Source organism: Lissotriton vulgaris, chromosome 8 (assembly GCF_964263255.1).
Source record: "Lissotriton vulgaris chromosome 8, aLisVul1.2, whole genome shotgun sequence".
NCBI classification, from domain to species: Eukaryota; Metazoa; Chordata; class Amphibia; order Caudata; family Salamandridae; genus Lissotriton; species Lissotriton vulgaris.
Genome location: NC_141696.1, coordinates 46,516,328 through 46,531,832, shown reverse-complemented (window position 1 = coordinate 46,531,832; position 15,505 = coordinate 46,516,328). Strand labels below are relative to the sequence as shown.

Sequence of the window (15,505 nt, the reverse complement as noted above, 5' to 3'; positions counted from 1 at the left end):
GCTTGCTCTCTCTAGGAGCTTTTTGTCAATTCTGAGCCTTGTTTATAAATTCTGAATCTGTTGTTCTTTTGCCTTGTTAGGCCTTGTTTTATTCTAAATTATGTTTATAGATTGATTTCACCCTGTGTAAATATCGACTATGGTGTTTTTTACTGCAACATAATGACATGTTAGTAATAACAAAATGTATTCACTATTGTTGTATCTATGCTGTGCAAAATTCTGTTCCCGTGCGCCTGGCTGTACCTTCACTTTGTCGATCGTATCGATAGCTCGGGGCCTGCCACTTTTGTCTCACTATCCCTCCCGTCTAGAAGATCGAGCGCTCTGCTCTCTTCTAGTTTTCCTGCGCACACGCTGCACGGCTCATCTCCCTGCCACCGATAGCGCCGTTAACCTGCAACATTCGGAGAGAAGCAGACCGCGTTTTACCCGCAGGTAAGCGCCGCTCTTCCACAATTATTTTCCCTGCCAATTCACTCATATGGCAGCTCCCCTTAACCCGCAATTACCCTTGCAGTCATTTTCCTGGCCAACGCTGATCTAGTGCTCAGTGAAGCACCAAATGACACGATTCTGTTAACCCGCAACCTTCGCATAGAAGCTGACTGCGGTCAACCTGCAGGTACGTGCTGCTCTTCTACATTCGGATATCTTGCAATCTCATTCGCACGACAGCTCCCCCTAACCCACAATTACCCTTGCAGGCAATTTCCTGGCCCACGCTGTTTCTGTGCTCAGTGAAGCACCAAGTGGCACGATCCTGGTTTATGATTGGACATACCTGTAGCCACGCTTGATATATTCCACTGTGTACAATCTTACAGTGGTAAGTACCCTAATTGAGCCCGCTCATATAGCGCCTTGTTTTGTTTTCCCACCTTGACTATATTCTTACCCTCTTTGTTTGTTCCCCTGTACCAGAGTACCCGGCTGGGTCCACTGTGAGTACACCATATCTTTTATTCTCACGCATGGTTGGCACCTACTCCATCACGAGCTCTTGATTTAATCCTCTAAGGTACCAGGCCATTTTCATACAGTCCTAATTGTAAATTCACCTTTCCACACATGGAGCTCACTCCTCCCCTCTCTCATCCCCACAGATGTCCCACACCGTCCCTGTCCTGACGAGACCCTCAATCCTAAAGGGTCGAAACGCCGTTGACGCCCATTGGGAATGAACCTTTTAAACAATGCCTATGAATTGAATAGCCATTGCATATATTATTGAATATTGTCTTTTTGGTCGTTTTTCCCATTTCCTTGTAAATACACCTCTGCTGAAACCGTGTATATAATTGTCACTTGTTGTCACTCTTAGTGTGTTTTTCACCACTCTTCCGGTTCACACTTTACACCTGGGACTACTTTTCTCGAAAAGCTTTCACATTAATGTAAATAATTATATAAGGTTAACTGTATATTCTTTGAATTTGTGTAAGAATAACAAACTGATGGTTTTCAAATCGGTGTTATGAGTTTCTGTTTTTCCTTCTTGCACCCTCGAACCTTCATAACTATTATCAGACATTGCTCAGTAAGTATCAAATATACTGTCAATTGTTCCACTGGAACCAATGTTCTTTTGATATAAAAGACTAATGTTGTAGAGCTCGGGTTACTCCCCTTTTCGGTGCCCTGGTTTAGCCCAGGACTACGTCAGTTACTTAGTGGCTCTGCACTTCTGGCATGGAAGTACTGACGTTTGCGTGCCTGGGTGGTGCCTATATAGGCACCGCAACGTCATAATCGAGGCTAACAATGATGACTGCGTGCGCAAGGGGTATTGCTCAGCAAATGTTTTTGGATCCAACCTGACGTGTGGGAAATTCAAAGGAAAGGAATCTGCAGCTGGATAGAGTTTCTACCAGATGATGTGTTACCAAAGGTAAGTTACTTGTTCTTTACCGCTAAGCACTTAAGTGAACTGAGTAGATTGGTGTGTTACCCCCCCATGAGAGAATTATAGATGGCTATTTTGTACAAAGATTGGGACTGAATCTTGGACCAAAGATTAATTCGATATTCACAGAACTTAGAAAATAATTCTGCCAGTGCTCTGTTCTAGACCAGAGCAAAACAAGGAAGGTACCTGTCCAGATCAACTAAATCAGAAAATGTGACACCTTTATTGTACTACAACTTGAGGAAGGATTTCTATTTTAAGTATTCACGAAAGATTAAATTCAGCCCAGTAGGCTGAAACACAATTTGGAAGCAAAGGTTTGGTCTTAAAGAATATATCCTGAATGGTCTGAAGGTCGAAACAGGTTAATGCTTTTCATTTACACTTAATTTGCTGCATTATTCCATCATGTGCTTGGTTCCTTATCCAAGACATGTTGTGCTTTTGTATGTCTACATTAGTAAGAAATTATATGATTATTGCAGATGTTAATGTCAGCATTACTTACCAGTAGTCTTCATTACTCCTATTCCAAATTCCCCGTCCCATCACTTATGATTTCGACCCTTTTGCCCTGATTTAGAATACAGATTTTAGCACTTGAGAGCTTGCTTAAATAATTATCGTTCCTGTTAAGTAATTAAAGCAGGTGGTGGATGGGTCAGTAAAAAGAGAAGAAGGATGGGAGATTGTGCCTTACTGAGGCGGGACTCACATCTGGATTAGAAGGTATTGGGGTGAGGAATGTGGAATTGGAGCAATGAAGATTGCCAGTAGGTAATCCTGATATTCTCTGCAGTCTCCAACGGGTCCATGTCTTATGAAAGGCCTGTATACTATGGCTCTCCAGTCTGCTTCCGTGTATCCGTGCATATTCCACTGTTTACAGTCCTCCAGCAACCGGTGCCTGGTGTGTTTTGGGTCTAACTAATATCCTTTATTTCCTGCAGAGCATCTGAAGTCCATTGATGCTGAGGATCCAAACTCTGGTGACATACCTAAGTACTTCAAAAGTGAATACCACGTGCATTCCCGCCAGATGATGTACCCTGGCTCCAATGTAAAACGCTTCCCAGTGCCAGATGAACTGGTACCATGGAAGGTGAGGGTCTAACTTTGCAATAAGGTACAACTTCTCCACTTACGGAGATGAGCTGCCAGGTCTGATGTGTTTTCTATTAAAAGATTGTTCACCACACATTTCCTGTTCTATATTAAGCACGTGTTCCCATTTGTATATAAGATTCCATAAACAGAGCATGTGCATTTAGTACTTAGTATACTTCACAATCAGTCTCCATACAAAGATATTCACAGACCCATAAAAACGGCCGTTTTGATGTTTAGGTGCTCTTCAAGCCATTGCAACAAGGCAACTTTGGAACTTTTTGTCACAATCTAGCATCTTTTTTTGGTTTCTTATGCTGGTGCCTTGAAGTGCTTGTTGCGATGACTTTCCCTTTCATCAAGCCTTAAGTGTCAGTCCTGATCATAGTCCTGCGGTATTCAAAATATTCAACAAATGAATTTGTTACCTGCAAATCACAAGAAATTTACACGGTTAAAACACAGGCATTTGTTTAGTATTGGGTTACTGTTCCAACTGCAGTAGTTTTCAAGTGATTCATCAAAGGTTCTTCACATGCTGAATGAGCAGTAATAATTTTTGTAAATACAGTAATAGAATGAAACACAAGCACTGATCAATGTAGGAATATGTTATTTTTTGTATCTTAAATTTATATAGCATATATATGGTCGCTCAAGCGGCATCCTGGCAATTGGACACAAGATTGTGAAGAATCAGCAACAAGAAATGTAGGAAATTAAAAAGGGACAGGGTAAGAGGTGAATTGCTAAGATCTTATTGTTGAAGACCAAACAGGTAAGTTTGTAATAGTTTTTCGTCAAGATCAGGATCTCATGGCCGTCGGCATCAAGGATGCTGTCTGCCGTGAGATCTTGACGACGGATTACAACACTTTTGAAAATTGGAAGATTCAAAAAGTGCAAGACGAAAAAAGCGCTATCATCTCTAGAATGGCCAGGATACCTATTAAACAGAAATACCAAAAACTTATCTCTATATAAGGGAAGACCAACAAATGCAGTCTTGGACTTCTTTTTGAAGGGTCTAAACCGTTGATTTACTGTACTGTCCTGAGGAAGGTCTTACGGATTCATTCTACTGGAGACCGAAACGTCGACCATAGAGTTCCACTCCTTTTGTTTTCACTTGATTAATTCACATTGATGATTTGTCTATTATGATGTAATAGTGGTCATCTCTTCTGATTGTTATGGACTGGACTCTCTCTACAAATGAAGTATAGGCAGATTATACAATGTTTTATTTCATTTGTTCAATGCTGTGTTTTCACCAGTAATTGTTGATTTGTACCCTGTTTTGACTTTGAAAAACAATTTATAAACTGATGAACCTTTTATGAAAAGATTTACTACTCTGTGCCTTTTTCAAATTTTCTTTTTTCATTTGCTCTTCTGAATATTTATATGTCCAAGACAGTTGATTGGTTCTGACTATTTTGACTTTGATAATAAATCCCTACAGTTTCTGTTTAATCAGATAAGATCATAAAAAATTGTTATATTGAATCCTAAACTGGAAAGTAATATTCTGAAATAAATTCCCTTGCTGGCACCATTAATCTCTTATAATTTATACAAGCCCAAGCCCGCAAGGGTATAATGGGTCTTCCCACCCTTTGTTCTTCTAATGGCTGCACACCAGCGTGATGTAGCTGGGATCTACCATGCCCTGCAGACCCTCATCATGGCATTGCTGCCACAAGGCCAGGCGTAGAAGAATGCTGCTGCTGCTTCGACATCCACATCTCTGCCCCCTGATGTGTCAGTGCCACATAATGCTGGAAACAGAACATCACCACCCACATGTGAGGCACATGAAACATCAGAGGATGAAGATTCAGTACTGGGAAGAAGGAAGCAGTAGCATTCATCTCCGAAATATGGTCTGTTTCTGATTGGTTCTGCTCATAACCTTCCACTGTCCCCCAATGCACTCTGCAACATTCACCTTGGACCTCGACATGGACTGCCATATTCTGTTTGGTCACCAATGACAAGCTATCAGACTGTGGACTGAACTCTTCCTCTTCCAATGTACTTGTCATTCACTGAAGGACTCTGGCTGGCCCTCCATGGGCCAACAATGTAAAGTGGGGTTTGCATGGCCCTGTACTGCTCCAGTTACAACACTCCACTGAATGTGCATTAAACAATCAAATTCACACATATGTGTCATGTCTATGATCATTCAAGTGTGAAAGTATGGATGAAATGTAGAGTCGGTGATTCCCCCTTACGTCCATGTTGCTCATATTGTGGGACTTGAGGCACAGTGTGCAACATTACCGATTGCAGTCCAGGTGGCACCGACACTACAACAGAGACACGCGCATTAGTTACTTCCTTGTCCAGGCCAGAACAGAACCACGCCCAGAGCCCCAGGGTCATTGTTCACACCCCTACGCTGGACTGGGGTACGCCAGGCCAGCCTACTCCGCTTACGCGGGGACACAACAACACTACATGTCCCAGGTCTTCCCTGTAGTAATATACTAATCACAGGTCTAGTTGTCAGCATGCCACAGCCACTCCCTGAAGGCTGGTTTACACCCACACCACACCCATCCAGCACAGGTGTCACAGGACATGTGACCCTGACGATAAAACGGGCCGGGCGCACGTGCTCGAGGCCATTTCCACTATCTATTGGAGAGTGTGCTTGTGGTTATTATTTATGCATGAGGGCCTAGAGCCCTACCACATCACATTCCCCACTGACGAAGGTGACATGATGGCGTCCCCACAATAAGACTCCAGTTTAAATCTTTATTTTGGTTATAAAAACCATAAAAGATACACACATATTCTTCCTGGACAGTGGAACTCGGGATGCAGTTTTCACAAATAAAAAAATATAAATATTAAATACACCAGGTTCTAAAAGACAAATATCTCATATTGTAAGTTGTAAACACAGAAAAGATCATTAAGATACATCATTTGCTATATGTTGACTCTATTAGAAGCAAGAAAGATAGATAAGGTAAGAATAAAGTGCAAGTGAATTAATGCCTAATATTCTCCACAGTTTGCTTTCAGGAGCTTTCAATATTGGCCCTTTTGCCTTTTTTAAGTTTAGATAAAATCGATAAAAATGTTGTTAAAAAAACTTTAAAAGGAAAATTATAAAATGGAATCCTGAGAATTAAAGCGCCCTCAAGTAATAGGATTTTTACTGCAACTAGTCCCTAGGACAAGGAAGAGGAGACAGTAGCATTCGCCTAATGGCCAAGACATTTTGCAACTGCACATACAAGGGATGGTCTTGTGTCTGATCTTAAAATCCATAGGGCATTGTGATGGCTATGAGTCCCCAACTATCTACACGATGGAACCAACCAATTCCTTCTGGGTCTAGCATATGCTGGACATGCAAAAAAAACGTGGCCCACAGGTTCATTTGGGTCTGGGCAGGACGGGCATCCCTTAGGTTGGCTGTTTTGATTTAGCCAAAGATTGATAAAAGCATTAATAGGTAAACAGCCAAACTCAAACTGCATATACAATTTCCTGTCCCCCGGCACTTTGATTATATCAAAATATTTCTCAAGGAGGATTTTATATCTAAAAAAAATCGGTTAAACAGCCATGACGAATCCTCGAATAGGTGGTCTGCTCTACCCATAGCCAATATTGACGCTTTATTAGGTCCTTTGAATACAGTGGTGGGGACCTAACAGACTCATTTGGGAGGCCAATTGCTGTCCGGACAGTGTTAACATAGTTTATCCACCCATTTCTTGGTTCCTGTCTAGAGCAGAAACTTCGTTAAAAGCAGCAACATAAGAGGTCAGGTCTGGGGTAGTGACCAACCTATACCAAAAAAGCAGGGGGCGCAAACTCACTTGATCATGTATAGACCTCACTCCAAGGTCCAATTTCCATGGAAGGAGGGGGGTGCTTTGAGGCAGGGATACAAGACTCCCAAGAAACTTATTTTCAACTGTTGCTAATCTCCTTGCATCCATTAAACCCCACAGTTCCGCCCCATAGAGCACACTGCTCATAACCTTTGAGCTATAAAGTTTAAGGGCTGGGGCTACGGGCTGATTATATGATAAGCAAATCTCGCGCCTCAACGTCCCTGATAGCTGAGAGAATTTTAGGGACGCCTTGTTCAAATGATTATTCTAAGACATGCTATCAGACAACGTTATGCCCAGATACTCAAAGGAGCTAACCCTCTCTAATGGGACATTATCTAAGACTAGGTTTCGTTTAAAAGTTTTTCGAGGGTTCATTATCATCAACTTGGTTTTAGTAGTGTTGATAACCAAGCCCCTCGTATCGCAGAATGCCTTAAATTGGTCCACGAGCTTCTGGAGACCCAAAGGAGTTTTGCATACCAAAAGAGCATCATCGGCGAACAGCAAAGTAGCTATTTTCTGGTTTGCCAATGAAGGGGCATCAGTTGGAGTTGAACATAAAAAGTCGATAATCTGGTTGACATAAAGGGAAAAAAGGGTAGGGGACAAAACAGACCCATAGCGTACTCCACGCCAGATCTTAATTGGGTCGGTAAGTTGCCCCTGATTACCCCACCTCACACGTGCAAAATTATCGTCATGCAGCCTGACCAAAGAGTCTAAAATTTCAAGGGGAATTCCCATATTCATGAGGGTTTGCCAAAGTAGATCTCTGGGGACAAGGACAAAGGCGGTTTAAGATCTATGAAGGCAAGATATAGGCTGCCTTTGCCCAACACATCCACCTTCCAATAAAGCAAGAGAAGGCAAAAAGCCTGATCAATTGTGCTGGTCTTCCATTGAAAGCCTGCCTGTAATGGAGAGAGAATGTTCTTCTCCTCCATACAGGTTTGGATTTTAGTTAAGAGCGAGCGACAGAAGACCTTTTGGGCGCAGTCTATCAAGCTAATTAGGCGGTAGTTGGAGTGCTTAGACCTGTCCCCTTTTTTTAAGATTTGGATCACTTCAGCTCCCTTCCACGAATCCGGAATTCTGCCTCCTCCGGCAATATCGTTGGCCAAGTTCATAAAATACGTAGCCCAATTCGCCCTGTCAGCGCGAAAGAGGTTGCCTGGGATGCCATCTGGGCCTGAAGCTTTGGTGAGAATATTGACATCTAAGGAACTCATAATCTCTTTCCTAGCAAATACATGATGATTTGTTGGGCATCTAAGCTGGGGGGCATCCGAAAGCTATTGTTAGTGTTACCTGTGGAATATAGCTCACTAAAATGATTGTACCATTCATTTGGTAGGATGTTGTTGGCCAGGGAATGGGAGCGGTCGAAATTTGTTTTGGCCACGGTGGGATGTTGTTGGCCAGGGGAGGGGAGCGGTCGAAACTTGTTTTGGCCACTAACAACCAAAATTGATAGCCTCCTCTAGTTCTTCCCATCTCCCTTCATCCCATAGTGTTTTGGCTTTACCCTGTGCCTCTTTGTAGACCCTTCTGCAATCTCTAATTTTTGCTTGGTCCCTATTTTTGATAGCTGTGGTCAAACTCGCTCTCGCTGACCTACAGTCTTTGTTATACCATGGATTTACTCCATGGCGACTACCCCAAGAGGATCTAATCTTTTTAGAGGGGATGTAGAAGAAGAGTGGCCAGTTTCTAAAAAAAAGGCTCTGTGGAGGACACTACAGGTATTTATAGAGTGTAGATCATTACTTACTGATTCTAATGTCACTAAATGCTCAGCTCGAACATCATTGATCTTTTGCATTTTAGATTCATTTGCCAAAACCGTGGGCCATTTAAGCTGACGCTTATCATTTGTGGCACTCAACTCCCTTGTGCATAGTGGGGCAGTGAAATCCTGCTGAATACTCCCCCATAGATGACTAATGGATAAGTGTAGGGAGTTATGGTGGGTGTCATATGCCTGATGTATAAGCATGTCCTGTACTTGAGGCCACAGGGTCAGATCCACTAATATATAGTCAATCCAACTTGACCGATTTGTTCCTATGAAGGTCATACCACCACTTCTGTCTGAATTAATTTGACCATTAGTGGCCCTTACCCCGTGTTCTAGGGATATTGCATTCAATTGGAGGGCAGCATGTGTCCAATTTTTAATTGGGGGTAATAATAAACGGGGCTACCCTTCTAACTTTATCCTCTTCGGACACGTCAAAAGACTCAACCCAATCAAGGGGTTCAAATTTAACATTAAAATCGCCACCAATTATCAGCGGGTAACTGATATTCCTGTCTCCAAATAAATTATCCAAAGCAAGAAGGGTTGACGAACTACCACCTCTGGTGCTCCTAGCATATACGTTATACATATCAATAGTAAGCCCATTCCCATTTGCTAGCCTAATCCCCAAAATGTCCGGATTATTGGTAATCAGCTCTTTTGTTTCACAATTCAGGGTCAGATTTACCAAAGTAAGTAGCCCCCTGATGCCCGTCCCGCTTTGGCAGATACTGCTGGTTTGAAAAAGGACTTAAAGCCAGTATGTATAGGGATCTGGGACCAAGTTTCCTGAAATAAGCTTATTTCCTGGCGAGAAACCAGATCCAACCATTACGGGTAGTTACACTTTCGACTAATGCCTGCCAGGTTCCATGAGAGGATGTTCATCATATCTCCATTAACTATTTCTGCACGGACCTGGGGAGAGGGTAAAACCTGCAACATGGACACAACTCGGCTGTCAGACCTTCTAGCTGGATCACTAACCTGAGAGCGAGTATTCGCTGCCAATGATAGGTTGGAAATGCCAGGCTCTACTGAAAAACAACTCCTAAGCTCTTGCTCAGCCAGGCAACCCTCAGAGTGTAAATGAGAAGTGATTATAGATGTCATCTGCACCATACTAAGGATATTCATTACTGTACTGGGAGGCATAGGAGTGAGTCAATCAACCTGCAAGGGTGTCGCAGTAGGGGAGGCCAGGGGTGCTTTACTCACACTTGCATTTGGACCGGAGGGGACATTCAGTCTCAGCCTAATCTTTGTGGATGCATTGGAATGAGATCTTACTTCCAAGGCAATTAGATTGTGCACTAGTTGGTTTTTAGTTAATGTAAATTCAATTGCATCCACTAGGCTATGAGCCAAGATGCACCTCTTAGCATGGATGATGTCCTCCCTTATTATAGATCTGCATCCCCTGACGTGTCTCATCCAATGTATAGCTTTATTTTTTAGGACGTCTCCACTCTCATGTCTGAGGCAGTTAGATTCGACTTTAGGGACATTAGTCAGAATAATTGGAATTGGTGAAGAAGTATCTTGCTTATGGTTGAATACCTGGGATGCATGGGATACCCCAGGGGCTTTATGGTATACAAATGCCCTACTGGGGGCCTGGGAAGCTAATCTTGGTAGTGTGCCAGGTGCTACCTTGTCCCGTGTTGTGACCACATTTCCCTTACCTTGCACTTCAAAAGGTCTGTATTGGCACTAGTGGTTACCTTAGTAGTCTGAAATCAGTGTAGGTCTAAATCTGTAAGCAGTGTGTTTCGGCCATTTTGGTTCTCATTTAAAACTTTCTGCCTCTCAATGGGACCAGCCTAGGTGGAACGAGCACTTGGTAAAACTGTTGGCATTGGATGTAGTCTATTGGTGCTGTCTCTTCTTTGGTAAAGTTTGAGGACTAGTGAGGTTAAGGCCTCTATACTGATTTTTAGTGATGCTATTTCAGACAGGAGGTCAGGGATCCAAGGTGTACTACCACTACGCCGACTTTAGGAGTACCGACGGACAGAGTGGTGCTTTCCCTTTTCCTGAGCCGTGGCCAGGTGGGGTGAGGTCCATACCTCTTCCAAGTATGTACATTCATATAACTTGGAAAGAGTGAAGTAAAACGATATGAACACCTAGTGATATCAGGTGATCTCTGTATCTGTGTTTTGATTTTGAGCACATTCTTGTTTTCATTATCACTATTTTTGCAGTAGCTATCAGTAGATGCGGTCCTGAAGAAAGCAATGACAAACTTTTCACTAATTGCTGAAACATGTCAACCTTATGAAACATTCGGGCAGTCCATACTATAGTGACTGTCACTGACTACTTTTTAATATTGTAAGACTGGGTAGCATCCGAATAAAATTGTTAGTACCCCCTCATCCAATTTTATAATCACTTATTTTTTACTCTTCACACCTTTTGTGCACTGCAACATCAGTCTCCCTCTTATTATGTGTGCTAAGATCCTCGAAATTTGAGTAGCAAGACCGCAGTAGGACCTATCTGATCGGCGGAGGAGTCCTTTCTTCACATCTAGACCCCCGATCGTGAAAGTTGACTGGCTCTCCCAGTGGTGGTCTTGATGGAATCCCAAATGATGAAGGGCGGTTCCGTGTGGTGACTGATGGGCATCCTTTTCTGACTACCGTGGGGATGACCCTAGATAGATACACACATGTTTAGGTTATCTTGGTTGTATTGTTAGGACACATTGTGCGTACTTTTCACTAGATCCTCTGATATATTTGTTGTTGAATGCTTGTAGGGAACCTATTGGAGTGTGGTCTTAAAAATTTCCCCTGGTCCTAACCACCTGTTTTTGCATACTACCACGACTATCATTTCCTACTTCCTGCACAATAGCTAGGCTTGGGGTAATGGGCAATATGGGTGCGTGAATGGGAACGACACAATGCATATCTATGGGTGCAGCAAGGCAGCAAGGGCAGCAAAGCGATTGTGCAGTGGGAACTCTTCAAATCCGCTATTTTCTGTTGGGCATGGCTGTCCATCCATATCCAGTGCACTAGATAAAACTATGTTAAGCTCATCTGCAACTGCAGACGATTTGGTTTTCTTAGAAGCAAGTTTAAATAGATTTGGGATGCTTCCATATCCAGTAGTGGCATGTAGGGATTTAATATGGGGATTTCCAACTGTCGAGGGAATAGGGGCTGGATTGAGTGATGTCAGCAATTCCTCACAATTGGTGACAATATTCTCTATAAAATCTAAAATTTCCTCGCCAGCGCCCCCTTCACTCACAACATCTTTTGCATTTGTCAGGGGCTGTGTTTTTTAATCGCTTTAAAATAGCACTGAGTCACAAAAAAACAGTAAAACAAAGTTGAAAAATAAGGAAAGGGGGCAGGGTAGAAACATGTTGACCCTCTAGGATCCGCATGGATCTTTAGGGCCCAATTTTTTTTTATAATAAAAAAAAACGCAGGGTATGCATATGGTACCCGTTTTATTCTTAATTAACTCCTGGGGGGGCCAAATCCCGGGGGCAATTTTTTTCTATAATGGGGGGGTTATAAGGTCCCCTGAGCCCCGGGGAACGCCACCCCCGGGGTTTTATTTTGAAGTATGCAGGGTGGCTCATGGCCACCCAACACGTCCCGAGAACCGCCACCTTCCTGGGGAAGTAATATTTAAAATAGGGGGGTCCGTGATGGCACGGACCTCACAGCCGGGGGACCACCACCTCTCTGGGCTTTTTGATGTTGGGAGGGGGTCGCGCAGCCTCCCTCCTGGAGCTCTTGATGGCCCGGGGGTCCGACACCTTCCAGGGCCGGCTCCTGCAGTGTCCAGCGGTGCCTAACCCCGGGACACTGCTGTTTGCTATGGTAGGGCGGGAGAGTCACCGCTTCCACTTTAGCACAGCAAACTGCTTTCCAATTTGAAAGAGAGAGCAAGTTAATATGCTGTCCTTTTTTTGAAGTAGAAAAGCAAATTGCTTTTCGTTGGGGAGAGCAGCATATAAACTGCTCTCTCTGACAAAGCAATGCCGGCTCTCGAACGACGTGGGGGTATTGGGGTTCCCCACACGGTCCCGAATGTTATTTTTTGAGTCCCGGGGGATAGGGTCCCTTTGCAGCTCCTTAAACATTTGTGTGGCGATGCACTCTAGTTTACCAGAGCGTGCGCCCAGTGCATTCTGGGAATGTAGGCGGCCATGGGAGTTGCAGCAAATCTAGCAATGGGCAAGGAGCGTTCCCGGCGCTCGGGACATTAAATCCTCACATTCTTGACCTCGTGTCCGTGTGGTTATTTGGAGTAGATCGTTATAATTCTGCTTTTTTTGTGTTTTTAGTTTTCTATTTTTTTGTGTTTTGTCAAAAAAATGGAACTGGAACTCAAAAAATGTCCAACAGGAACAAAATAATGAAAAAAAAAAAAAAATAATGTTGACGACAGCGATGTTCCTGCTTCCTGGATTTTATCAGGTCAATAGACTGTTACCCATAACACAAACGTTTATTGCAATAAATGCAAAGAATTTTAACTTTAGCAAAATCAGGGTCAATTTGTAGGAGTGGACTGCTTGCTGAAAATGCTGGTGCAGCAGTTGATGTGCTTGGTGCAGCAGCAGGTGGGTTGTCCTGCAACCTCAGTGTTGCAGCTCGAGCAAAGTTGTTGGGGTGCAGGTTCTTCATGTGTCGCTCCATATTTGCTGTGCCAAAGGAGCATTTTTTAGATGGATCACCCCTTGAAAGAGTTGTTTGGCATATTTTACAGGTTACTTTTGGAGCATTAACCTTTTTTTGCCCTTCTGGAAAAGTAAAAAACTGCCAAATTAGAGCTTCTTTCCTCTTCTTTGGAGGTTCTTCAGGAATTAAATATTCCTCTGAAGAATGGCTGGAAGATGAGTCCATTGTTGTTATTATGGTAATCTTCCTTCTATTTGACAAGATTCTAAGAAGAGATGCTTCTTCTTAGAAAGTCAAAGTAGAATGAATAAAATGGGACGGAACTTTCAACAGTTGGAATAGGAAGTGTTATGAACCAATCAAATCTCTTCTTTTAAAGTCACATGGATTTGCGTACGCTTACGCTGTGCTCATGGTGCTCTTACGATGCGAGTACGCATGATGTCTCACCGCGATTTGCGTAATGGCTTTTAAAAGTAAAACACGATTGTTCATAGTTTAAAAAAACTATTTTCATAACTACCTTACCTAATGTATTCTGTTAGTATGTTCATTAAATACATAAATACATATTTTTAAACAATTAAAAGCATCTGCGCCTTTCGCATACGGGGTGCCGTACATGACTTCACACGGAAGCTTTGATGCAACGTGTAACGTGAAAGAGTATTCGTAGCGTATGCTGAGAATGATTAGCAGTACAAACTATGGTGTGATCACTCTCTCACTGTCAAATCAGAGCACCGGGCGCGCTATGAGAATGGTTACAAGTGGTCACTCTTGGAGATCCGATTCAGCTGTGTGGCTTATCCACAGTATTATAACGTTATCTTTTATCCTGTTTAAGTTTGAGGTTTGCATGAAATACTATGCTATAGGCAGATATGGATCTTTAGGCAGTGCTTATCTCCATGAATCTTCGTTATTACCATTTACATATAGGTGCCTGAGGGAGGGAAAAGAAGTTTATCTGAATGGCGAGGATTGCACAACAGCAACAGATCACTCCTTAACCCCTTCGGGGCTGATGACGAGCTGGGCTCGTCATGGCGTAGCCTCCTCGCACGCTGATGCCGAGCCCAGCTCGTCATGAATTTTGGGATTTAGAAAATCTGAGCGTGCGAGCGGAATTCCGCTCGCACGCATGTGGTTAATTTGTAGACACATACAATTGCATGGCTCTTGTAATCAAGATGCGCCTAATTTGGCCTGAGTTTTGAAAGGTACTCCAACACCTGCAATCATACCAACGTTCAGTTTAATGACAAAAGGGAGTTGTTTACTTTGAAATAATGCAGATTAGGAATCAGTGAGTGCGTATGTAGTAACTGGTATTGGTGTGTCAATGGTTTCTGGAATGGTAGTCTGTGTTTAACACTGGATATATCAAAAGTTAGATTAGAGTGTGAGGAGGTGGATCGTATTATCACATGAATGATGTCATCAGTGATGTCATCAGTGATGTCATTTGAGATGTCATCAGTGATGTCACTGACCATGTCATGAATGATGTAATATGTGACATCATCAGCAGTGGATTGCGGGCGCGCAAGTTATAGTGAGTCCACCTAACTATAATGTGGGAATTTCGATGGTTTTGTATGAGTAAAATGTCCAGCTAACTATAACTGGTGTTAAACCTATGGTTTTTTCAGTGAATTTCAAAGGTTTTTTAAATGCTAATTCCTAACTATAACGAGTGTTAAACCTATGGTTTTTTCAGTGAATTTCAAAGGTTTTTTAAATGCTAATTCCTAACTACAACGAGTGTTAAACCTATGGTTTTTTCAGTGAATTTCAAAGGTTTTATAAAAGCTAATTCCTTTGTATATCGAGATAGTAACCTACAATTTTTAAACTAATTTTTTTTAATTACCTGTTTTTTATAACTATTATTATTATTATATTTTTTTTCACAAGAATAATTTTTTCAATGTAAAAATTATATTGTCTTGGGGCGCTTAGGGTGCGTGCACCGGTAAACTCACCCGAGAGCACAGCGTGAGCGCCATTTCTTCGTGCGGAAAAAAAAGTATGTATTTAACTAAATATTAATGCAAGACATTCAGTAGCATACTTATAAAAGTAGTATTTTTGATTGTAAATACCCATATTATAACTTTAAACGTATTTCCGTAATGTTAGCAAAACGTCATTAAGACGC

The 15,505-nt window shown here is 42.4% G+C and overlaps 1 protein-coding gene across 1 annotated transcript in view; it reads left to right on the top strand.

The window, feature by feature from the left end:
• LOC147693352 (transient receptor potential cation channel subfamily M member 2-like) overlaps nucleotides 1-15,505 on the top strand; it is a 3,804,886-nt gene that overhangs the window by 3,196,450 nt on the left and 592,931 nt on the right. The window contains exon 26 of the mRNA XM_086935946.1: nucleotides 2,860-3,011. Within this exon, the coding sequence (XP_086792072.1) occupies nucleotides 2,860-3,011 (152 nt within the window). The remainder of the gene's footprint in view (nucleotides 1-2,859; nucleotides 3,012-15,505) is intronic.